Genomic DNA, 25,526 nt, shown 5'->3' with positions numbered 1-25,526 from the left:
CAAGAGAATATTCAATTTCTGATGGATTAAAATATATAAATGTGAGAAGCAAAACTTTAAAACTTAAAATTTTGGAACATTTAGAACTTACTGAGCAGTTTTACTCTATAGAAGAACTCTATAGAAGTTCTACTTCTGAACTGCTGCGCTATTACTACCGTGGACTGGATAATTCTTTGTTGTGGGAGGCTCTCCTGTGCACTGTAAGATGTTTAACTGCATCCCCAGCCTTTATTCACTAGATACCAGTAGCACACTTCTCTCTAATTATGACAATTAAAAACAATGTCAAAGAGAAAAAACAAATACTGTATGATTTCACTCATATGTGGAAGATAAACACATGGATAAAGAGAACAGATTAGTGGTTACCAGAGGGGAAAGGTGTGGGGGGGCACAAGGGGTAAAGGAGCACGTATGTATCGCAACGGATAAAAACTAGACTATTTAGTGGTGAGCACAATACAGTCTATACAGAAACTGATATATAATAATGTACATCTGAAATTACACAATGTTATAAACCAATATGACCTCAATAAAATAAAAAGAAAATACATATATATTAACGAAAATCTGAAAAAAAAATAAAATAAAAACAATGTGAAATGACTTCAAAGGAGCAAAATCATCTCTGGTTGAGAACCACTGGTTTAGAGATATGTGTGAGTAAATTTTTTTAAAAGCAAGGAAAGGCAAAATAAAATTCAAGATCTATGTGGGAGAAGTAAGAAAACAGGATTGGAGAGGAAGATAAAGGTAGCTTCAAAATAATTGGTCATGGCCTCTATGGAAAATGGTATGAAGACTCCTCAAAAAATTAAAAATAGAAATACCCTATGATCCAGCTATCCCACTACTGGGAATCTATCCAACGAACCTGAAATCAACAATCCAAAGAGGCTTATGCACCCCTATATTCATTGCAGCATTATTCACTATAGCCAAGAAGTGGAAGCAACCCAAGTGTCCCTCGACTGATGATTGGATCAAGAAGATGTGGTATATATACACAATGGAATACTACTCAGCCATAAAAAAAGACCAAAATCGTCCCACTTGCAACAACATGGATGGATGTAGAGGGTATTATGTTAACTGAAATAAGCCAGAAAGAGAAAAATACTGTATGATCTCACTCATATGTGGAATATAAACCAACACATGGACAGAGAAATCTGTATTGTGGTTACCAGGGGTAATGGGGGTAGGGGGTGGGCACAAAGGGTGAAGGGAGACATGTATATGGTGATTGACAAAAATGTACAACCAAAATTTCACAATGTTATAAACTATTAAGACATCAATAAAAAATAAAAAAAATAATTGGTCATGTTGCACAACAGAATAACAGGTGTTCATTTTATTATGCTTCAGAATTTTAAAAAAATACATAGGACATAAGCAAAAATGGTGGAGTAAAGACTTTCAAATACTCTTTCCTCCATAAAAGCAAGTAGAAAACTGACAAAAATCGTCAGAATCAACTTTTCCACAACTCTGGAAATTAACCAAAGCCTTACAACAATCCAGGGAATTTTTATTCCAGAAAGATCATTCAATCTTGGTAACAACAGCTAGCTTTCTGGCATCTTAATTTGCCCTATTTCCATGCTCCCTCTCCAGCGGCACAGCAGCCTTGAAAACTAATAGCCCACAATCATAGTGAAAAGCAGCAGCCTGACAGCCACTGGAAAGGGCTCAGAACTGGGTTAAAACATCTTCAAAGCCTCATTCTCACATAACTGTCATTATTTCACCTATCTGAGGATTTCCTGTGAGACCACAATGGCAAAGTTGTCTTTATTCGACCTAAGAGCTGGCCCATCACAAACAGATTTTCCCATGAGGTATCTGCAGAAAACCTTTAAAGGTAATTGTTTTAACTTTCTGGTTGCCTGAAGTAGAAGATAAGCGTTTGAGCATATATGCTAACCAAAAAGCTTAAAGGGAAAACTTCGAGAATGAGATTCCCATGGTGGGGCTTTGAAAAACTGGCACATTTTCCCAGGGATTGGGCTGTGCATTACCTAAAGCTGTGCCTTTCCCATGAAGGGACATGGGAAGGCTCAAGCCCTCACCTCAAGCTGAGGCTCTGCCTAAGAAGGAAGTGAAAGCTCAAGTGGAGTTGTCAAGTGACTGGCTCAGTGTGGAAGATGTGCCTCCACATGCACAGAAAACCACAGGGTGAAGAACAGCTTATTGAATCTGGGGTTTAAGAATCTTAAACCCCAATCTAAAATCTTAATCTTAAATCTCCAATCTTAGCTGACCACAAGGCTACCCAAACAGAGACTTCAGTGGCCAAACATGGCAAAGAATACAGACATTACAAAATTAGTTCAGAAAAGTCTCTAAACACAAAAAGAGCAAAACAACAAAACAAAAACCCTGGTGAGGGGGTAGAATCTGATTTCAGGAATTGTCACATTATTTAAACTTTCCAGTTTTCAACCACAAACTACAAAAACATGCAAAAAACACAGGAAAACACAGCCCATACACAGGAATAAAACGCTGTCAACAGAAACTGTCCCTCAGGAGGCACAGGTATTGGACTTACTAGACAAAGACTTTAAATCAGCTATTTTAAATACCTTCAAAGACCTAAAGGAAAACATGTCAAAAGAACTACAGCAAAACTTTCAGAAAGATGTCTCATAAAATAAAGCATGTCAATATAAATTATTGTTTTAAAAGTATAACTAAAATGAAAACTTCACTACAAGTTCCCAACAGCAGATTCAAGCAGGCAAAAGAATCCATGAATTTGAAGATAACTCAATTAAGATTATCCAGCCTGCAAAAGTGAAAGGAAAAAAATAAACACAGACTCAAAGACATGTGCAACACCATCAAATGTACCAACACACACATAATGTGAGTCCCAGAAGGAGAGATGAGATAGAAAAGGGCAGAAAGAGTATTTACTGAAATAGCTGAAAACTTCCCAAATTTGATGCAAACCATTAATCTGCACATCCAAGAAGCTCAACAAATTCCAATATAAACTCAAAGAAATCCGTATCTAGAAACAACATAATCAAGCTCTTGAAAGAAAAAAGACAATGAGGATATCTTAACAGCAGCAAGAGAGGCAACTTATCAAATAAAAGGAAGCCTCAAAAAAATTAACAGCTGAGGTCTCATTAGAAACTATGGAAGCCCTGGGGCCGGCCCCGTGGCTTAGCGGTTAAGTGCGTGCGCTCTGCTACCGGCGGCCTGGGTTCCAATTCCAGGCGCGCACCGACGCACCACTTCTCCGGCCATGCTGAGGCCGCGTCCCGCATACAGCAACTAGAAGGATGTGCAACTATGAGGTACAACTATCTACTGGGGCTTTGGGGGGGGGGGGGGAGACACACTTTAGGGGCTAGCCCCACAGCGTAGCTGTTAAGTGCACATGCTCCGCTGCTGGCGGCCCAGGTTCAGATCCCGGGTGTGCACCGAAGCACTGCTTGTCGGGCCATGCTGTGGCGGTGCCCCATATAAAGTGGAGGAAGATGGGCACAGATGTTAGCTCAGGGCCAGTATTCCTCAGCAAAAAAAGAGGAGGATTGGCATGGATGTTAGCTCAGGGCTGATCTTCCTTACAAAAAAAAAAAAAAGAGAGAGAGACACACTTTAGATTAAAAGACACATAAAACTTGAAAGTAAAAGATGGAAAAAGATATTCTATGTAAACATTACCCAAGAGAACTACAATAGCTATACTAATACCAGACAAAATAGCCTTTAAGAAAAAAATTAACAAAGACATTTTACAATAAAAAGGCCAATCCAACAGGAAGACATAACAATTATAACTATACATACACTTGAAAGCAGAGCTCCAAAACACGCGAACAGAAAACTGAAGGAAGAAATAAACAATTCAAAAACAATAGCTAGAGGCTTCTACACCCCACTTTCAATAATGGACAGAGTCAACAGTACTGTATTATAAACATCAAAGTTGCTAAGAGACTACATCTTAACTGTTCTCACCACAAAAAAGAAATGATAATTATGCGATGTGATAGAGGTGTTAGCTAACATTGCGATAACCATATTGCAATATAAAAATGTATCAACACTTTGAATACCTTAAATTTACACCATGTTCTATGTCAATTACATCTCAATTAAAAAAACAATGGATAGAACTACACAGAAGATAAACCAAGAATAGAAGACTTTGACAACACTAGAAATCAACTAGATCTAACAGACATATACAGAATGCTCTACCCCAGAGCAGACTACACATCCTTCTCAAGTACACATGAAAAACTCTCCGGGATAAACTATACGTTGGGCCATAAGACAAGTCTCAATGAATTTAAAGACTAAAATCCTACAAAGTATATTCTCTGACTACAATGGAATGAAACTAAACATTAGTAACGTGGGGGATCAGAACTGTCTCCCACCCCAAAATGTGCCTCTTTGGCTTGATTATTTTTAAAGACAAAAGACTCGGAAAGAAACTTTGACCTTCCCCCTAAACGCCTAAAAGAATTTAAGATAGAAGGTCTGTTCAAGGAAGGCGCTAAAACCTTAAAATAACCACAGTGTAATGTAAAATAGATGTAATAGACAGAAAGGCACATGCAAGCCCATATTTACCAAAGTTCTGTTTCTGGGGTCACACTGTCTATAGATGGCCCAGTAAATACTTATCAAACGTTTGCATTTTCATCTCCATGTAAATTGCCTTCTAGCCCTTTGAAGCCCCCAACCTCTACACCCCCAATATCCTCTATCTTTAGCTGAAGATGGTATTAAAGGTGGCGGCTTTGGCCATTCTGGCGAGTTACTCAGTTTTCCTGGGTTTTTCCCATGTATACGTGTTACTAAACCTTGTTTTATTTTCTCCTGTTACTCTGTCTCATGTCAATTTAATTCTTAGACCAGCAAGAAGGACCTAGGGGATAGAGGAATTGTCTTCCTCCCCCTACAGTAACAAAAGGAAAACTAGAAAATTCACAAATAATGTGGAAATTAAACAACATACTCTTATAACCAAAGGAAATTACAAAATACTGTCAGATGAAAACAAAAATACGTAATAACAAAGCATTTCATACGTGAAAATTCAAAGCCATAAATACCTCAAACAAGAAGAAAATCTCAGAAAACCTAACTTTCCATCTTAATAAATTAAGAAGTTCAAACTAAACCCAAAATAGGGAAAATAATAAAGTTTAGAGCCAAAACAAATGAAATGGAGAAGAGAAAACCAAAACCAAAACCAAGATGGTTCTTTGAAAAGGTCAACATGTAACTACAACACAAACCAAAGAGAGAGAGAAAAGGCTCAAATTACTAAAACCAGGAATTGAAAGAAAGGATATTACTACCAGCCTTACAAAAATGAGAAAGATTATAAGGGTATAGTATAAAACAATTATATGCCAACAAACTAGAGAACCTATATGAAATGGGCAAATTTCTAGAAAGACATAAACTACTGAAATTGACTCAAGAAACAGAAAATCTGATAGACCTATAACAAGCAGAGATATTGAATTCGTAATCAAAAACTACCCACAAGAAAAAGTCCAGGACCACACGGCTTCGCTGCTGAATTCTATGGAACATTTAAAGAATTAACACTAATCTTTCTCACAAAAATTATAAGAAGAGGGGCCGGCCCAGTGGTGCAGCGGTTAAGTTTATGCGTTCTGCTTCAGCGGCCCAGGGTTCACTGGTTCGGATCTTGGGTGTGGACCAACCCACCATTTATCAAGCCATGCTGAGGCGGCATCCCACAAAGAACCACTAGAAGGACCTACAACTAGGATATACAACTATGTACTGGGGGCTTTGGGGAGAAAAAAGAAGAAAAAAGAGGAAGACTGGCAACAGATGTTAGCTCAGGGCCAATCTTACTCAAAAAAAAAAGGAAGCTATAACACAGTTTAAAAAACAATGAGAAGAGGAGAGAACACTTATCAACTCATTGTATGAGGCCAATACTATACTGATATCAAAACCAGACAAAGACAACACAAGGAAACTACAAAACTATATCCCCTAGGAATACAGACACAAAAATGCTCACACATACTAGCAAACTGAATTCAGCAGCATATAAAAAGAAGTGTGTGAGATTTATCCCATGAATGCAAGATTTTTTTAACATCCAAAAACCAATTAACATAACATACCACATCTAAAGAAAAAAAAAAAAAACACATGATTATCTCAATAGATGCAAATAGAAGCATGTGACAAAATGCTTTCATGATAAAACATCCAACTAACTAGAACTAGAAGATAAGGAAACCTCCTCAATCTGAAGGGAATCTATGAAAAACCCACAGCTAACAACCATACTTAATGGTGAAAGGATACTTTCCTCCTAAAATAAGAACAGGCCAAGATATCTGCTCTTACCACTTCTATTTGACATTAGACTAGAGGTGCACGCTAGAGAAATTAGGCAAGAAAAAGAAAAGGCATCCAGACAGGAAAGGAAGAAATAAAACTCTTTCTATTTGCAGATAATATGACTTGTACAAAATACTTAAATGTAACAAAAGAAGTGCAAGACTACACACTGAAAATAATAGATCATCACTGAAAAAAATCAAAGACTTAAAGGGAAAAACATCCCAGATTCATGAATTGAAGACTTAATATTGTTAAGATGACATATTCCTCAAAACAATCTAAAGATTCAAAATAATCCTTATCAAACTCCCAGTGGGCTTCTTCGCAAAAACTGACAAGCTGATCCTAAAAATTCATATGGAAATTCAAGGAACCCAGAGTAGCCAAAATAATCTTAAAAAAGAAGAACAAGGGCCAGCCCCGGGGCCTAGCGGTTAAGTTCGGCACACTCCACTTCAGTGGCCCAGGTTCAGTTCCTGGGCACAGACCTACACCACTTGTCTGTCAGTGGCCATGCTGTGGTGGTGGCTCACATACAAAATAGAGGAAGACTGGCAACAGATGTTAGCTCAGGGCAAATCTTCCTCAGCAAAAAAGAGGAAGACTGGCAACAGATGTTAGCTCAGGGCAAATCTTCCTCAGCAAAAAAGAGGAAGACTGGCAACAGATGTTAGCTCAGGGCAAATCTTCCTCAACAACAACAAAAAAATAACAACAAAGTTGGAGGACTCACGTTTCTCAATTTCAAAACGTAGTAAAGAGCTACAGTACAGGCATACCTCACTTCATTGGGCTTCACCTTGCTGCACTTCACAGATATTACATTTTTTACAAGAACTCACACCAGCAAAAAGATTACCACTCCCTGAAGGCTCAGAGGATGACTAACATTTTTTAGCAATAAAATATTTTTAAATTAAGGTATATACATTATTTTTTTTAGACATAACGGCATTTCATACTCAACAGACTATAGTACAATGTAAACATAACTTTTACATGCAATGGAAAATCAAAAAATTTGTATGACTAGCTTTATTGTGGTGGTCTGGAATCAAACCTACATATCTCCAAGGTACGCCTATAATCAAGACAGTGTGGTACTGACATAAGGATAGACATACAGAACAACGGAACAGAACTAAGAGCCCAGAAATAAACCCATACATTACAGGCAACCGATTTTTTAGAAGACAATTCAAAAGAGAAAGACCAGTCTTTTCAACAAATGGTGTCAGGACAACTGAATATCCACGTGCAAAACAATAAATTTGGAACCGTATCTCACACCATATACAAAAAATTAACTCAAATAGATCTAATATGTATTTTAAGTAGTTCAATACTTTGGACTTAAAAACCATTGGATGATCTAAGCTGCTGTTGCTTTTAATCACTGAACCTCTCTTCCCCAAATCAACACGTATCTAAATAACCTAATTCCAATATCAAATAGTCATTTTCAAGCATGCTCTTCTTACCCTGCACAAGCTTGTAAACAGGCCAACATTGTCGCCAGAGTTTCTGGAGGAAGTTGTGCACTTTTGGGCTGATCTTTCTCTGGGGCAAGTCCACCCAAAATAGAAGGGCACCGTCTCTTTAAAAAAGTCATACATGCCTGGATAAAAGGCTCCTGAAAAAGAGAAAATCTCTCAGTTTATTTGAAATTGATCTTAATCACTTTCAGATTAAAGACTAAGCACTCTGACTAAAATCCAGAATGTAATAACATCTTTACTGCCATTTAAAAAGGTTATTTCGGGGGCCGGCCCAGTGGCATAAGCAGTTAGGTGCACGCGCTCTGCTGCAGTGGCCCGGGGTGCACCGGTTTGGATCCCGGGCGTGCACCGATGCACCACCGCTCGTCAAGCTATGCTGTGGCAGCGTCCCATATAAAGTAGAGGAAGATGGGCACGGATGTTAGCCCAGGGCCAGTCTTCCTCAGCCAAGGAAAAAAAAAAAAAGAGAAGGATTGCCAGATGTTAGCTCAGGGCCGATCTTCCTCACAAAAATAAATAAATAAAATAAAAAGGTTATTTCTTTAGCTATTTCAGCCATCAAAATTTAAAAACAGTAATAAATGGACAAATCCTGCTTACTCCATGCTCTCGAATTTTATCTGTGAGCCACTTGTCAAGTTTGAGGTATTCGCGACGTGAAGCAAGTGCAGCAAGGTCAATAACAAAGGCAAATGGAGTACCATTTAGCAGCATTGACAAGGCCTAAAGAAAGAGAGTATCAGAAACTACAAGTCAAGCAATTAAGTAACCTTCTATCTCCCTGTCCTCTTTTCTGTTTCTTGTTTTTATTTTCACAAACAAGTCTAACTAAAACACACTGCTAATATTTTCTTGGTCATAATTTTTTAAACAGCTTAGGACAATTCAATGGTAACACTAGTCCTTACTTAAAATAAGATCACATTTCAAAGGTGAACACATGACTTTACCTTCAAAATAAACTTTACCCTGTGCTTTTTCAAAGAACTAAACCTAAAGCAGAGCAAGACACAAAGCATGAAAAGTAAATTATCCTTATCCATTTTTTAAAATCTCTACTCAGGCTTATTCCAACCTTGGCACAACTATGACACCAATACTATGCACCTAGTGATCCAAGACATAAGAAGTCAGACTACTTGTCAAAAGATCACGTTAACGCTAATGAAATCTGCAAAAGGGTTGAAACTCAACTAGTTTTTCCAAAAATTATATCTCACAGATTATATCTGAGAAGAGGTCAATTATCACTTGCTTTAAAATAGCCTTGCAAATATCACAGAAAAACCAAACAAAATTCAATCAAATGTAAATGAAAACATCTTTGCATCTAAAACCACTCTCTTTCCAATCACCTTCTACTTACAAGGCAAAAATCTAAATCTCAACTCCTTGTAGCTAAGAGCTAGTTACATGTGAATCACTCCTAAGGCATCTATGTCACACAAAAATGTTATCTTTTATCATTAATAAATAAAAGTGTTAATCTGTCCCTCCAAGCTCACCTTCAAGTCTTGGGCCACATCAAGTATTCGAGACAATTTGGCCTGGTCATACTGCTCCCCTCGCATGTACCATTCTGCCATCGCATGCATGATAAGTTGGCGGATTGAGGGAGACTGACCCTAAGAAAAGAAAAGAAGAGTTAAACAGCAATGCTAAGCATTTTGATAGGCACTATTGCAAATGCCTAGCTAATTTTACTTGTTATTTTTATGTAAAACTGAGGCCTATCAGCGAAGACAAGCCTCAAGCGGTGATTCCAGTAACATTCTTTGTAGGAAAGGCTTCCACATCTTCCAAATGAAGCCTGGCCCTAAACCTCGGGTCATATAAAAGTCTGTCTACACATTTTCAAACACGAAATTAGAATCGAATATGATGTGAACATGAGGGTACATCAAGTTTATATAAATTTCTTAAAATTAAATTACAAATTACTGGTCTATATATAAAACCAAACTAGTGTAAGATAATCACCTCTCATGTTGCACAGTGTAGCGCTGTATCAGTATTACGGGAGTGGTGTTTGCACATATTAAATCTAGCTATTTTCACAAATGAGAATGCTCATCTTTTGTAATTATTCCATTTCTTTTTACCAGAAAACAGCCTGGCTTTGAGGACTGATCTAAAGGCTTGCAGTTGAATGATACAAATGAATAGCTGGAATTTAGTGAACATTTCTCATAGAAGTAATGGCAAGGCAATTACTATTGCTGTATCCAAATCATTTTAATGTAACTATCTAGAGTGATAGAGATCCAAGCGAAAGACGTATTCAACCAGAAGCGAGGAGATGCAGCTCCTTTCAGCCTGCCCTTTCTACCTCACAGCTGTGGTGAGCAGACGTCTGGGCTTCAAACTTTGTGGTTACATGTTTGTTAAATATTCTGTAAACTGTAAGTCTACCATGAGATTTGAGTCTCCAAAAATGGAGGAAGGCTGACTGAATGAATGGCATGAAACTAAGGCTAACGTTTTTCATTAATAAATGGTCTTATCTGACTTTTTAAGCACTTTTATATAATGTAAACTACTATAAGAATGATGAAAGAAAAAACAAGTAGTCAAAAAAGGTGCTTGATGTAAAGGGGAAGATGATGGATTTTCCTTTTATTTGCTGGGAAAGATTTGCCCTGAGCTAACACCTATTGCCAATCTTCCTCTCTCTTTTTTTTTTTCCCCTCCCCAAAGCCCCAGTACACAGTTGTACATTCTAGTTGTAAGTCCTTCTAGTTCTTCTATGTGAGCTGCTGCCACAGTGTGGCTACAGACAGACGACTGGTATGGTTCCACACCCGGGAACCAAACCCGAGCTGCTGAGGCAGAGCACACCAACTTTTAACCACTAGGCCATCAACTGATTTTTCTTAAACCTCCTGCATTTATTATTAAAAATGTAGGCTAGGGGCCGGCCCTGTGGCGTAGCAGTTAAGTGTGCGGGCTCCGCTGCTGGTAGCCCGGGTTCAGATCCCAGGTGCGCACTGATGCACTGCTTGTCAGGCCATGCTGTGGTGGCATCCCATGTAAAGTGGAGGAAGATGGGCATGCATGTTAGCCCAGGGCCAGTCTTCCTCAGCAAAAAGAGGAGGATTGGCATGGATGTTAGCTCAGGGCTGATCTTCCTCAAAAAAAAAAAAAAAAAGTAGGCTATACGGGAAGAAAAAAAAAATCAACGGACAAAAGAATCTTTACTTGTCAAACACATTTTAAAAAAACTGGGGGGGAATGCACAAGGGCTTGAACGTATTTCAGCAGAAACAAAAATAAAGTTTAAATGCTGGATTTGGATAAAACAGGAAATAATACCAATTAAATTACCTGTGATCTTGTCTGATTTACTGTTAGAAAGTGACATGAGTACCTTCTGGTCCCATGATAAATGATTAAGCTCCTTACTGCTTTCAAAAGGATACTGGTGCCCTAGCAATATGGAGCTTTCATACTACCGAATTTTTTAAAAAATTGTCTTGCCTCCTTTCTCTTTAAGTTTACATTTTAATACCCACATGATACTAAACGATAAAATAAGCTTTATGGAAGTGTGACTTTTCCAGAGCGTCATAATTCCAAGATTGACAATTTCTCTAGTTGAGCATCCTCCAAAGAATGTTGATTATTAAGATGAAGAAATAGTCATGTCTTACCTGCCCATGCCATGCATAGTGCAAAATAATAGCAGAGTTAGGATGGTTTCCGAGGAAAATTGGCATCAAAGTGGAGATGAGTTCATGGCGCAAGGTGTGCCAGGAGGTGTTGATCTGTAGCAAGGCCAATACCAGCATGTCTGGACAGTGTTTGATGGGGAAGCTGAAGAGCTGTTTGACCTGCTCATATTGCCCCACCTCTGCGAGCCTCAGCAGAGATTCAATCAAATCCAAGCTCTTCCTAACAAAAATGGAAGAAAGATACTTTATGAAAGAAAATCTAAGTATACAAAAGTCATTTTCCAAATAACTGATACCAGCTATCAGAACAAAACCAAGTTGTTGTCATCTTTCAATATTTGAAAAATATTTAAATTGGTGCTGTTCATTTCAAAAATACATGCTGCTGCTAAGCTTTCAGACTAATTTGAAAGGCAGTCCAAATTAACAAGAGAATAGAAGTGATGAACAGAGGAACTCTACTAACCATTTGCATAATCATGGATCCTCCTTACCAAAAAAGACATCATCAAAGATTTTTGATCAGTGTGAAAAACAGAAACGTGAGTTTAGGAATAGTCAAAAATTCAAAATATAAACACAGACATAATTTACACAATAAAAATTCTACACAAAAATACATCCTAAACACTTTAGTAATGCAAAGTTTTAAACTTAGGTGCCTCCTGATGTCATACAAGTTCAGAAGTCCACAGCACCCCCTATGAATTATTCTTGCCCCAAGAAGCTGAATGTGGTTGACTTTTTTTTGTGTGTGAGGAAGATCAGCCCCGTGATAACATCTGCCAATCCTCCTCTTTTTCTGCTGAGGAAGACTGGCCCTGGGCTAACATTCGTGCTCATCTTCCTCCTGAATGTGGCTGACTTGAAGCAAGCCAAAAGATCTTACTTTACCCTTAGAACATGAAAACTATGGAGATAAAGATCAAATTAAACTCCATGAGGAAAGAAATATGAGTACCCATAGCACATGGCAGACTAGAGGATAAATTACCCTTTTTCTCCACCAAATGAATGGCAAAAATTATACTAAAAAAAAAAAAAAAAAAAAAAAAGAGGGAGAAGGAAGACATACAGAATAAAAGACTATGTGAGCCTTGTCCAGACTCTCAATCATACAAACTGTTAAAAGACATTTGTGAGACAACTAGGGAAACTTGAAACTATAGCTATATTAAGGAATTGTTAAATGTGATATAGTTAAGTTTTATAAAATGGAAAGAGGCCTTTATCTATTAAAATAAAAAAAAGAAGAAATACTGCTATCACATTAGACTTAACAAGACCAAAAAAAAAAAAAAAGTTAACCAAGCCTGCAGATCCAATGTTGGCTAGCACCCAATAAAAGGACACACTTTAGAACAAACCACTGCTTGCTTGGGTCAGTCTTTCAGAATAGGGATTAGCAAACTACACCCACAGGCCAAATACCACCCACTGCCTGTTTTTGTAAATAATGTTTTGTTGGAACAGAGCCACACCCATATTTATTATACTGTGCTACAATAAGACAGTTAAGTAAATGCTACATGTAGAGAGACCATCTGGCTGCAAAGCTAAATGTTAACTAACACTTTAAAGTTTACCATCTCGGGGCAGCCCAGTGGCTTAGCAGTTAAGTGCGAGCGCTCCGCTACTGGTGGCCCGGGTTCAGATCCCGGGCGCGCACAGATGCACTGCTTCTCCGGCCATGCTGAGGCCGCGTCCCACACACAGCAACTAGAAAGATGTGCAACTATGACATACAACTATCTACTGGGGCTTTGGGGAAAAAAAGGAGGAGGATTGGCAATAGATGTTAGCTCAGAGCCGGTCTTCCTCAGCAGAAAGAGGAGGATCAGCATGGATGTTAGCTCAGGGCTGATCTTCCTCACAAAAAATTAAATAAAATAAAATAAAGTTTACCATCTCTTGTTTTAGAAAATCTGGCAATACCTAGAGGGCTTTAAACTCCCCTAAAACTACCACCCACAGCCAAAAAAATAAAGACAATAATCTGTTTCACATCAGAAAAGTGTCCCAGGAGTGTAGGGCTGGGGGAAAAAATGGAGAAAACATTATAAAGTAGATGCCTTTGGGGACAGATCCAACCCATGCCCCCCCTAACACAATATACACTGTTCTGTGTATTTCAACAGTGATGAAAGTACTTTCACCAACCTTATCTCACACCCCCCGAGACAAGTGACTTGAGTTCCAGGAGAAACCTACTGGGCAAGAGTCAGATTCTCCTTCAGCAATTTGGAATTGGAACTCACAGAAACTAGACAATCTAGCTGAAAGTATTAGATTTGGTGGGTTGGCTATCTTGAGCTACTTACAAAGGAAAGAAAGTAAGCAAATCTACAGGGAGAAGAAAGGGATCTAACACTAAGGGAGACCAATATTGGATAGTTTCAGAAAATATCTAACAGCAGAACTTGGGCGAGGTGTAACTACCTAGTGATAAGAGGACTAAAACTAGATTTTTATCCACCAACACCCCTCTAAAAAAATTTAAGGTAAGTAGGCTACCTAAAAATACTGTTTCATTTAAACCTTTGAACTATGTAGTTGCTCATTATTAATTTTATATTTCAAAAAAGTAGAAGTGATCTTTTCAAGAAAAGCTAGATAATGCTATTTAATAGTATGTTTACATGGTAAGAGAGTGCTTACCATGTGGCAATTTCTCGATTGTCATCCTCTGGTGGTGCTTTCAGAATGTCAGTGGCAACAGTATGACAGGGATAGTCAGCAAAACAGAAGATTTCTGGATTTATAAGGGAATGCTGAATGAAGGAGAGCTGAAACGAGAGAAAAAGGTCTTTAACACCATAAATGACTGAATGCTATAAAAATTTAGAACATTTTCATTAGGCTAATCTCAACTTTAAGGTTATTAGAATGACAATTTCCCTTTAAAACCTTAATTATTTGCTCTTTCAAAACCACAGACAATTCAGACAGATGACAGGTACATGATGAGATGGTCTTGGAGACAAATATCATTAAATTATTGGGAAAACAGTTTGATTGCTATACTTCAACTCAGTCTGACTGGTATTAAACTATGATAATGTTCATTCAAAATTTATTTTACCTGGCCTTCTGCATGTTTCCAAGGTCTATATATGAGGTCTACCGGGAACACTTCCATACCCAGACCCCTCTGAATGCCATAAACCACATTATGAAGTCCTTTACTGTCACGAATTTGAAATCCAGGATGGTCCAGTTCATAAGTTACTTCCTTGAAGTTCAAACTCGGGTTCTAAAAAAGAAAAGCATATCAAAATTTAATGAACAAAAGTGTACATATTCTGATGCTTTATCCAAAGAGCAAAATTAAATATGAAGTTCAATCAAGATATTCTAATTGTAAACTCAAAATCATCTGAATCTTTCTGGCATCTCCAAAGAGACTTAGAAAGGTAAATTCTTAATATTCAAAATAAACTGGCTCTACTAGCCAGGTACTCCACTCTTTCATGACATATGTCCGAATGTTTGAGTATGTAAAGGGGAACTGTCTCCTCCCCTCCTTTGTTCAAGGAACACTCCCATCTCAATATGGCAACTAAATAACTCCTCACCCAGTGGCTCTTGTCTTTACACCAAGATTCTACTAGCTAGAAACAAAGTGGCAAAAATAAATCAATTATCCCAAACATCATTCTTAATTAACTAAAGATCTCCCCTAAAAGCACCCCAATGTATGCACCAGGAAAAGTAGTCTAGATTCTTTATATTAAAATGACTGAGGGGCTGGGCCCGTGGCTTAGCAGTTAAGTGCACGCACTCCGCTACTGGCGACCCGGGTTCGGATCCTGGGCGCCCACCGACGCACCACTTCTCCAGCCATGCTGAGTCCGAGTCCCACACACAGCAACTAGAAGGACGTGCAACTATGACATACAAGTATCTACTGGGGCTTTGGGGAAAAATAAAAAAACAAAAAAAATTTTAAAAATAAATAAATAAATAAAATGACTGAAAATTCTGTTCAAAAAAATTTCTATGAAACGGTATTCAAAAAAGCAGTATGAGACTCCTTAAAGAAACACAAAGCAAAGGAAACAAGCCGATAGAAGCAAACACTGCATAAAGTAATAAGTACATTATATGCTTGAAAGGAAAACAGCTGTGCACACTTTGTATTTAAATCTACAACCAAAGCATCATGGCCAGTTTAGTTTTGCTCCAAGGTGACTCCTTTCAAGCCATGAAGACTTTAATGCTTGCTTTGTATATGGTACAAAGAACAAATTTAAATGGGGTTTTCACTCTAAGGTAACAACAGCATTCAGAAAATAAGATTTTTTCTTTCTAAAATTCATTTCAATGACTGACTGTAACAGAAAAGAACCATAAAGGTACTATTAAATAGCATTATCCTAGAAAGAGACAAGTTTGGTAAATCCAAAGGCATGCCTCTGTCCTTTCCTCCTCTCATTCTTGGTGAGCAATGGAAAAAACAAACTAGTGACCCAATGTGAATCTGAAATTGTCCTTTGCTCCCTGCCTACAAAAATGTACACGGGCCGGCCCAGTGGCGTAGCGGTTAAGTTCGCGCGTTCCGCTTCAGTGGCCCAGGGTTCGCCAATTCGGACCCTGAGCGCGGATCTACTCACTGCTCATCAAGCCACCCTGAGGCAGCGTACTGCGTAGAGCAACTAGAAGGATGTACAACTATGACATACAACTATCTACTGGGGCTTTGGGTAGAGAAAAAGGAAAAAAGGAGGAAGACTGGCACCAGATGTTAGCTCAGGGCCAATCTTCCTCAAAAAAAAAAAAAAAACAACAACAAAGTACAAAAAACTCTAATATATGAGGAGAAAAAAAGGAAGAAAAGAGGTTACTGATTCAATTGTTCAATCCCACAGTGCAGACACTCAATTTATAGCCTTTCATACTCTCTGAAATCAGAATAAAATAGGTTCAGACAACATGGAATACCATCCTTGTCTGCAATTTTAAAAAGAGTATTTTCAAAGGGGGATAAAATACAAAGATATGGAGCCGGCCCTGTGGCGTAGCGGTTAAGTGCACGTGCTGTGCTGCTGGCGGCCCGGGTTCGGATCCGGGGCACACACCGACGCACCGCTTGTCAGGCCATGCTGTGGCAGCATCCCATATAAAGTGGAGGAGGATGGGCATGGATGTTAGCTCAGGGCTGATCTTCCCCACAAAAACAAAAAAACAAAGATGAAACTATTGAGTGAAAAGGGCATGTTTTCACTTTTGCAAGACAACCACAACTATTTTGCAATACAAAATATTAACTGGTTATCTGTAAATGACAAAACTGTGGTTTTATTTGGCTTTTCTTTCTTTTCACTTTCCAAGTTTTCTGCCATGATTATGTATTATTTTTTCCCCTCCATTACTAAAGGAGAAGGGAAAGTGAGAAGGGGGAAGAGGGGTACATGTGTGCAGTGATGGATGGTATTTAGTCTCTGGGTGGTGAACATGCTATACTCTACACAGAAATCAAAATATGATGTACATCTGAAACTTATATAATGTTATAAACCAAGGCAACCTCAATACAAAGAGAGTGAATAAATAAACTTTTTTGAAAAAGAATAGGTTGCAACATCATAAATCCATCTACTTACTAAGAAAAATAAAGAAATCCCATTGATGTTGTTAGTAGCAAGGTCATATAGAGAATAGCATGATTCTCCGAAACTCAATTTTACCTATAAGTTACAAATGTGGAAAACTAAAAATGAGAAAGAGGATAGATATATGACCTGACATCTTATAAAGAATGTTGTTAAGTATGTATATGTAGTCTTTAATGTTGTATTTTGTTCCTTGACACTTTATGAACAAGACTGAAAATATTACATCTTGACTCAACTGTTCTCCCACTAAATTTCATCACTCCCTTTTAATATCTAGAAGTCTCATTATGTTTTATGTAAGCATTTCAATATTTTAGGAGAGGTACTTTGTTTATTTGGGGGTCAATTATTTACTTTGTGGATATTCCAGAAGTGGAAACAGTAAGGATTTTTATCATCCTTATCCACTCATAAACAATGTTGGCAGGATTTTTGCTGCACCTTCCAGAAAACATTCAAAAGGCCTCCTTTCTCCTCAATAATTCCTCTAACAATCATTTATTTTCAAGAAATTTGTCCTTTCAAAAAAACCACACACCAACAACTGAACAAATCACCTCCGCAGTCCCACTGAGAACTGCAGAGCAACAACTCCTAACGAATACAACTGGAATTTGATTAGGTACTATTTCCAATACTTAATTATCTCGGACACTTCATTACTTTTGAGCCAATGAAGTCGAGAATCACAAAACATTGCTGCTCTCATTCAGCTGGGCATTTTATTCATTAAAATTTACTTTCTTTGAGCTACATCATACTAACATCATGAATGTAAAAACGTGATTACGTGTACTCACCAGTTCTTTGAGAACATCAATCAAGACTTCCACATTCCATGTGTGTGCCTGTGCTCCATCACTTTTATCTTTTCCATCACTCCAGATACCACTGCCAGGAGCTGAAATACTCTGTAGAAGTAAAATTTGAATTAAATCCAACTACTTAATGTGTTCAGCTCCAGCTGGTGGACCAATCAATCATATCATAATTTAATAAATAAAATAAGAAGGCAGGACATTAATTCACACTGTAAAGTAGCTGATTTCTACACTTACCTGTAATGGAATTCCATCTGTTAATCCTGAATGAGTTCGTGCCATCATTCCCAAAACCCTTGCAACCTGGGCAGCTGTGACCTCCCGAACACCAAACTGCATGATTATATTGCGACATTCTTCGATACTGAAACAGAAATTTAACTTCAGAAAAATGCTACCACCCTCAATACCACAGTTAAGAAATACTAATGTAAAATGAGCCCTTGAGTGAAATCCCTAGAGTTTTACTAACATAGGCAGAGTAATAAGCTTCACTTCGTTACTTTTATATAGCTAGGAATGTAAAAACCACCTGCTTAACTAAGAAAATGGAAAATGTTTAAAAGATCAATGGAAGAAAATATGAGCCAAGAGTAATGATATCTCTCACAAAGACATAAAATTATCCTCCTCAATCTTTAGTATGATCAAATTACTCCTTAAAATACTGACATTCAAGGTGAGTTTGACTATTCTGATACGTACAAAGACTTGAAAATGCATCCTAACTTTTTCACTCTGCATCCTGAATTTTAATTAAACAAAAGTTTTATGCCAGGCACATATATACACACAAAAATACACTTTCAAATGTAAGTGGAAATGTGGCTTATATGAGTTTTAAAAACATTACAAGGGCCGGCCCTGTGGCTTAGCGGTTAAGTGCGTGCGCTCCGCTACTGGCTGCCCGGGTTCGGATCCCGGGCGCGCCCCAACACACCGCTTATCTGGCCATGCTGAGGCCACATCCCACATAGAGCAACTAGAAGGATGTGCAACTATGACATACAACTATCTACTGGGGCCTGGGGGGCGGGGGGGAGGATTGGCAATAGATGTTAGCTCAGAGCCGGTATTCCTCAGCAAAAAGAGGAGGATTAGCATAGATGTTAGCTCAGGGCTGATCTTCCTCACACACACACACACAAAAAACATTACAAGTTACATTTAAATTCAAAGCAAAGGTACATTAATGCCCTTAATAACTTACTCTCAGAAAAATATTAAGAACCCACTTTATCGTCATAAATGCTACTAACATAGCGTGAAACAATTTCCTTTGGTGCCCCTGGTGGGTGAGAAAAATATGCAAGAGGCAGGGTATAAAAAAGGCAGAAAACAAAGGTTGTAGAAGATGAAAGTCAAGTGAGGAAATTGAGGGTGGGGCAGGGAGGAGAAAAATTAGACACATCAGGTGGGAAATGATCAAGTTCTCAGTGCTCTCTCTCCTCCAAAAGCTAAGAACACCTATCCTGGCAACTAGGCCAGGAACCCCTGATTCCTAAATCTGAGAAACCAGGGGGGACCGAGAGAGAGAAATTTAGCCACCAGGATATTTACAGCTACCACCAAAACTAGTGTGTGGAAGATTAAACTTAGAAGCAAAATTCTTGAGAGGCAAAGATGATAACACATTAAGGAATCTTAGGAACTTGCTTTAAAGAATCACACTGTGCTTGGCACAAGAGTAACCAGAAGTTTAATACGTCTTGCTACCAACCTTGCACAAAAGCCATAGCCTACTTCTTGCATGAAATCAGCCAAAGAGCTCTCCATCATGGTTTTAGCTACCCCTCCGGAATCAGGCAGGATCCTGTCCATTAGAATGTCCCGTTTTTCAGGGTATAAAAGTGGTGCAAGCACCACGGGACAGCGTTCCTGAGGAAAATCTGAAGGAGGAAAAAAGAAGATTACAACTGATTAAAAACAAACTATCCTCTTTTATTCTCTTTAAAAGCCCCTCAAACTTGACTCTTCCACAAGTTCACGTTCAAAACAAAGTTTATTCAGTTTTTTCCAATCCAGCTAGCCCAAGTTATGACTTTAACACCAATTCCAAAATCTGAATGTTTTTATATCATAAAAAAATGCTTGTGAGTGTATTTTTAACTTTTTATATTAGAATCCCAGTATCTATCGACCAATTCACACTCTACATATTATTTTAAGTTTTCACAATAGGGCTAATTATCAATCCCCATACAAGAAAGGCATCAAAAACAAACAATTAGAGTATCAGTCTACTTATTTCACTGACAAGTGAATAACTTCCTATCACTGAGAAAATTAATGTAGTTTAAAACTGAACATAAACATTAGGAAATAAACAAAAATAACAGTGAAAATGAATAGTGGTTAGTCTGCTACCAAAGATTTGTTTTCAAAAAGCCTCCTTATGTCTCCAAAAGATGGATCAGAGGAAGGAAGAATGGCAACAGTAGAACCTGAAGTTATCTTAGGAACAACGCCAATAGCCAAGGAGGTAAAGTGGGCATATCAACAGTGATCAATTTTTTTAACTAAAAAGAGCATATCACAATAATGTCATCTCTGATTCCCTAAGTGAAAAAAAAAAAAGGACCACATGAAAAATCTTAACTGAGATTGTACTTATATTACAAGATTACTGGTGAAGTTATGTTCATTTTATGCCTTTTCTATAATGAAGCTTTTATTACTTTCATATTTTAAATTATAAACTACTCTTTCTTTAAAGATTACCAACTTAAGAACAGAAAGGTAAATCACTGTCCTCACTTGTATTCTAACATCCTCATTATGTGTTTTGTGTTTATCCAAAGAAATCAACTTTTGTAGACTCCTTTACCTCTGCGCAGCGTCTTAAGAAAAGCGTCTATCTGTTCCTGTCCAACTCCAAAGGCTCCCTTCTGCCCAAAAAGGAGATGGGAGAGGAGAAGGTGTAGGACCTCTATTGCTATATCTTGGAAGCCACCTTCTTGATTTCCACTGACGTCTGCGTCAATGTAAGAACGCAGAAGATCTGGAAGCTTCTGTTTGATAAACTGGGCAGCTAGAAGTCAGGTAAACCAAAAACCACAAGTTATTTTTGCACCACAATGGGTAAAAAGTCACATACCATCAAAATATAGGTGACCATCATTCTCAGTCACCAACTCACCTTTCACCCTCTAATCTTAGCTCTAGTTGGTAGGTATAAAATAACAGACCATTTGCCCGGGGGGCGGGGGGCGGGGGGGAATGGAGAGTTGATCAATGGGTATAGTTTTTCAGTTTTGCAAGATGAAGAAGTTCCAAACATCTGTTACACAACAATATAGTTAACACTATATTATATATAGTGTTATATAATATATATATATCTTAATATAGTTAACACTACTCAACTATACCTTCAAAAAAGGTTATAAAGGTAAAGTTTGTATTATGTGCTTTTATCATACATAAGAGAGACCAAAAGAAGATAATCTTAGAATCTTACTCTCTAAATCTAAACTACAGAGCCTCAAGATTCAAAAATCCCTGGATTTAAAGAATCTAATCTCACTATAGAATCTTTAGGGGAAAAGGAACTTACCAAAACCTCTGAGATCTGAGCTGGAAGAATTCAAGAGGGCAAGGCCAAAAATTACCTGAAACAAGGAGGATTAGATTCACGAAAGAGTCAAACAGCTGTTTTTAATTGTAATTTTGCCTACATCTCTTCTTAAACCACTTACCTCTTGTACTTTGCTTAACTTGAGAACTTTACTCAGCTGGGCAAATAAGTGGGGTGCAGGCTTTAAACTCTGAAACAAAACAAACTTTATTTTAAAACATGAAGAACTTACAATTTTCAAGAAGTTTATAAAAACATCTGTTCATCCAATTATGGTGCTACATAGGAGTGATGTAATTTTGTAGTGCTGCTAGAAACAATACACCATGTCCCAGAACTGTGGACTGACAAGCTTAAGCTTCGCATGATCTGGTTTTAGTAAGATTCTACTTATCACCAAATTGTCTTGATTTTATTAGAAACTACAAAAATCCCAAAGTATCTATGAAATTTTAAAATTAACACATGATATTATGAGATCAAGGTTTAAGACCTTATTAGAAAGCCTAATAAGAGATCACATTTTTAGCACTACTAAAGATAAAAGCAATACCAACCTTCTGATAGTGCAATGGATTATCAATGGCATAGGACAGCGTCGAGATAAAGTTTGGCTTTGTAATCAGTGACGCACACTCCTGAATCAGAAACTGAGTCTTTAAAAACAAAAAATGAATTTTCATTAGCACTAATAGTCATCTTCTTGCACAAAGCAGAGGCAGAGGTGTTCATAACATTAAAGTGTGATCCAACTTTGTATACTGTCTCTACGTGATCAAAATCAGCTCTTTAAAAATCTCATTTAAACTACTTAAAATCTACTTGCAACAAGTGTTAAACTAAAACCTCTACAGAACAGAGTTCATTGACAACTATAAGGAATAACAATATGACAAACTGCTACCAGATTGAGAATCAAGCCAAATGAAACTCAATCTAGGACAAGAGATTCCCTTCTCTGCCTTAGTTGTCAAGCAGGACTTCCCCACATTCCTGCTTCCTTCAGGCACTTCTGATCCCCAGCTCTCTAAGCCTGAACTAGGTAGCTGTAATGGTCTGCAGCCAGGCAGGAAAAGGGAAGGACAAGAAAAGGAAAAGTCCCAATACCTTTCAGCCACTCAGCTAAGATTATTTCCGGATGCTCTTTGTATGTGTCGTTTGCTACATACTATGACCAAAATGTAATTCATTGAACAATTAGATCTAAGTGAACATAAACTTTGTAATCCCCAAATACCTGATGAAAATCTTTGCCACTGCTTTTACCATCGCCACTGAAATCCACATGCGAAAATAGGCAGCGTAATAAATGCCTGTCTGCCTCAGGACCGTGCCGATTCACAATCTAAGAAGACCAAAAATATGAGTTTTGTAGTCAATATTAAGGGGGATTAAAAAAAAAAAAAATCAATCTCTAGGGCAAAATCCCCAGTTATGTTAATTGTTCATTCTGGATTAAGAGTTATAGGAAATTATTGAGATGGAGGTACCAATATTTTATAATTAAATATTTTTAAAATGTTTCCTACAGTCACTGGCAGGAAGGACGTAAGAAGAAAAACTAATAGTAATTAGCCCATATATGAGCTTTGGTCAACATCTACACAAAAAAACAGTAAGCAGCATAACAACATGTAGTAAGAATACTAAGTGCTTTTTTTCTTTTAAGTTGTAAGGCAACAATTTTATAACAAACTGGACTCACGAAAGCATCACCTTTTCTATGCATTATTTTTACTTTAAAAATGTAACCTGAAATCTAACATTCTGTGACTCTTTATAATAGCCTGCCTACAAAGCAAGGCCCTGAAGGAACCAGTCTGATTTCAGTACTAAAGATGCTACCCCTGAGCTCCATTAGTTTCTTGGTGTTTCTCAAAATTACCTGTTTGTCCTTGCTATACCCTGAATTAGAAAATCTCCAAATATCTACACATGGTTTGTTCTCACTTCCTTTAGGTTTCTGCTCTCAAGTCACCTCATCAGTGAAGCCTTTCATAACTACCCTCCCTAAAACAGCAACATTACTTGCCCCACCACCACCCTGCTTTACTTTTCTCCATAGCACTTACCATCACGTGATAATTTATTTTCTACGTCCCTCACTAGACTTTAGGTTGCATAAGAATAGGGAATTTGTGTACTTGTGTTGACTTCTTCACATCTAGTCTAGAAGAGCTTAGCACACTGTATGTGCAGAGTAATCATTTGCTTATTAAACGCTACATTATAAACAATAAATATTTACCTACCTACGTTGGACTAGATATGGTACTGAGCTTCCTTGGTTTAATGTTCAACAACTCTGCCAAAAATTACTCCCATTTTGTAGATGAGGAGGTGGACACTTAAAACAGATTCTACGAGCCTAAAATCCACTAGTCTATGACTTGTTGGGCCGGCCCCGTGGCTTAGCAGTTAAGTGCGCGTGCTCTGCTACTGGCGGCCGGGGTTCGGATCCCGGGCGCGCACCGACGCTCCGCTTCTCCGGCCATGCTGAGGCCGCATCCCATATACAGCAACTAGAAGGATGTGCAACTATGACATACAACTATCTACTGGGGCTTTGGGGAAAAAAAAGGAGGAAGATTGGCAATAGATGTTAGTAGATGTTAGCTCAGAGCCGGTCTTCCTCAGCAAAAAGAGGAGGATTAGCATGGATGTTAGCTCAGGGCTGATCTTCCTCACAAAAATAATTAATTAATTAATTAATTAATAAAACTGTTTTAAAAAAAAGAAATATTTGTTAAGTACATACTAGATACAACTCAAGGTACAGCAAATGCAGCAGAAGACCACTGGGTTCCATAGCTCTCATGAAGTATGTTTCCATGGGGGGAGAAAAGTACAAGTAAAGAATTTCTAATAATATTAACTGTCATGTGAAGAAAACAGGGTTATGTGATATTGACGGGAGGGGGGTGCTGAGAAAGACCTTCCCTAAAGATGTAAAATGTAAGCTGAGACTTAAAATATTGAGGTAACAACCAGACAGAGCTGGAGGAAGAGCATCTGAGGCAGAAAGTAAACAGTACACAAAGGATTTTAATAACAGAAAAAGGCCAGAGGGAGTCAGGGGACCAGATCACAGTTAACAAACATACTGACTTATCTGGTGCTGTTACACCAACCTAAAAAATGGAAGAGACTTTCCATTAGACTATCAATGGCCAAAAAACAAAATAAGAAAATTTTAAAGTTTTTGTTTTAACTAGGATCAGCAAAACTTTATGAATATCCCTTCTTATCCTTTATATTTATTTCTATAATATTTTTATAATGTTTTCTGTGTGTGTGAGGAAGATCAGCCCTAACATACCATGCCAATCCTCCTTTTTTTGCTGAGGGAGACTGGCCCTGGGCTAACATCCGTGCCCATCTTCCTCTACTGTATATGGGACGCTGCCACAGCATGGCTTGACAAGCCGTGTGTCCGTCTGCACCCAGGATCCGAACCTGTGAAGCTCAGACTGCTGAAGAGGAGCGTGTGCACTTAACTGCTACGCCACCGGGCCGGCCCCTGTTTTTATAATTTCAGAATTGCTTTTACAGCCACTTGATCTTCACAACAACCCTAAGAAGTATATATAGACAAACAATACCATGTTATTGCAGATGAGATTTTTTTAAAAAAATAAAGGTTGCAAGGAGTCAAGACAAATGTTACACATAATTTGCTGGCTGCTGGTAGAATTAGATGGTGTGCTTTATGGTTGCTGGGTGAATGCAATACTGTGATACCATCCTGCCCCTCAGTAGCAGCAACTATTTTTTCTTCTAAAACTAAAGTGGTATTTTAAAAACATGATCTTGGGTTGCAAAGATGTTGAAACAAGATTTAATTGATACTACAAGATTAGGTCCTATATATTTTTACTTAGAATTCAAACCACTCCACCCATTGGGCAGGGGCGACTAGTAAAATAATTCATAGTTTTAGTTAACTACCTACCTTACAATCTGAT

At 37.9% G+C, this 25,526-nt stretch overlaps 1 protein-coding gene across 7 annotated transcripts in view; it reads right to left on the bottom strand.

The window, feature by feature from the left end:
- CNOT1 (CCR4-NOT transcription complex subunit 1) overlaps positions 1-25,526 on the bottom strand; it is a 103,589-nt gene that overhangs the window by 40,776 nt on the left and 37,287 nt on the right. For all 7 annotated transcript variants that reach the window (XM_014788433.2, XM_004431671.3, XM_014788435.2 and 4 more), the window contains exons 3-16: positions 22,799-22,906; positions 22,119-22,217; positions 21,683-21,751; positions 21,541-21,595; positions 20,812-21,015; positions 19,705-19,873; positions 18,222-18,348; positions 17,964-18,074; positions 14,631-14,801; positions 14,207-14,334; positions 11,528-11,768; positions 9,383-9,502; positions 8,478-8,600; positions 7,860-8,011 (exon numbers count right to left, since the gene is read on the bottom strand). In XM_014788433.2, coding sequence (XP_014643919.1) covers positions 7,860-8,011; positions 8,478-8,600; positions 9,383-9,502; positions 11,528-11,768; positions 14,207-14,334; positions 14,631-14,801; positions 17,964-18,074; positions 18,222-18,348; positions 19,705-19,873; positions 20,812-21,015; positions 21,541-21,595; positions 21,683-21,751; positions 22,119-22,217; positions 22,799-22,906 — 1,877 coding nt within the window. The remainder of the gene's footprint in view (positions 1-7,859; positions 8,012-8,477; positions 8,601-9,382; positions 9,503-11,527; positions 11,769-14,206; positions 14,335-14,630; positions 14,802-17,963; positions 18,075-18,221; positions 18,349-19,704; positions 19,874-20,811; positions 21,016-21,540; positions 21,596-21,682; positions 21,752-22,118; positions 22,218-22,798; positions 22,907-25,526) is intronic.

The sequence above is a fragment of the Ceratotherium simum genome, chromosome 30, assembly GCF_057802395.1.
Source record: "Ceratotherium simum simum isolate JZ-2026a chromosome 30, ASM5780239v1, whole genome shotgun sequence".
Classification (NCBI taxonomy): domain Eukaryota; kingdom Metazoa; phylum Chordata; class Mammalia; order Perissodactyla; family Rhinocerotidae; genus Ceratotherium; species Ceratotherium simum.
The sequence above is the reverse complement of the archived record's forward strand: the minus strand, read 5'-3'. Positions and strand labels throughout refer to the sequence as shown.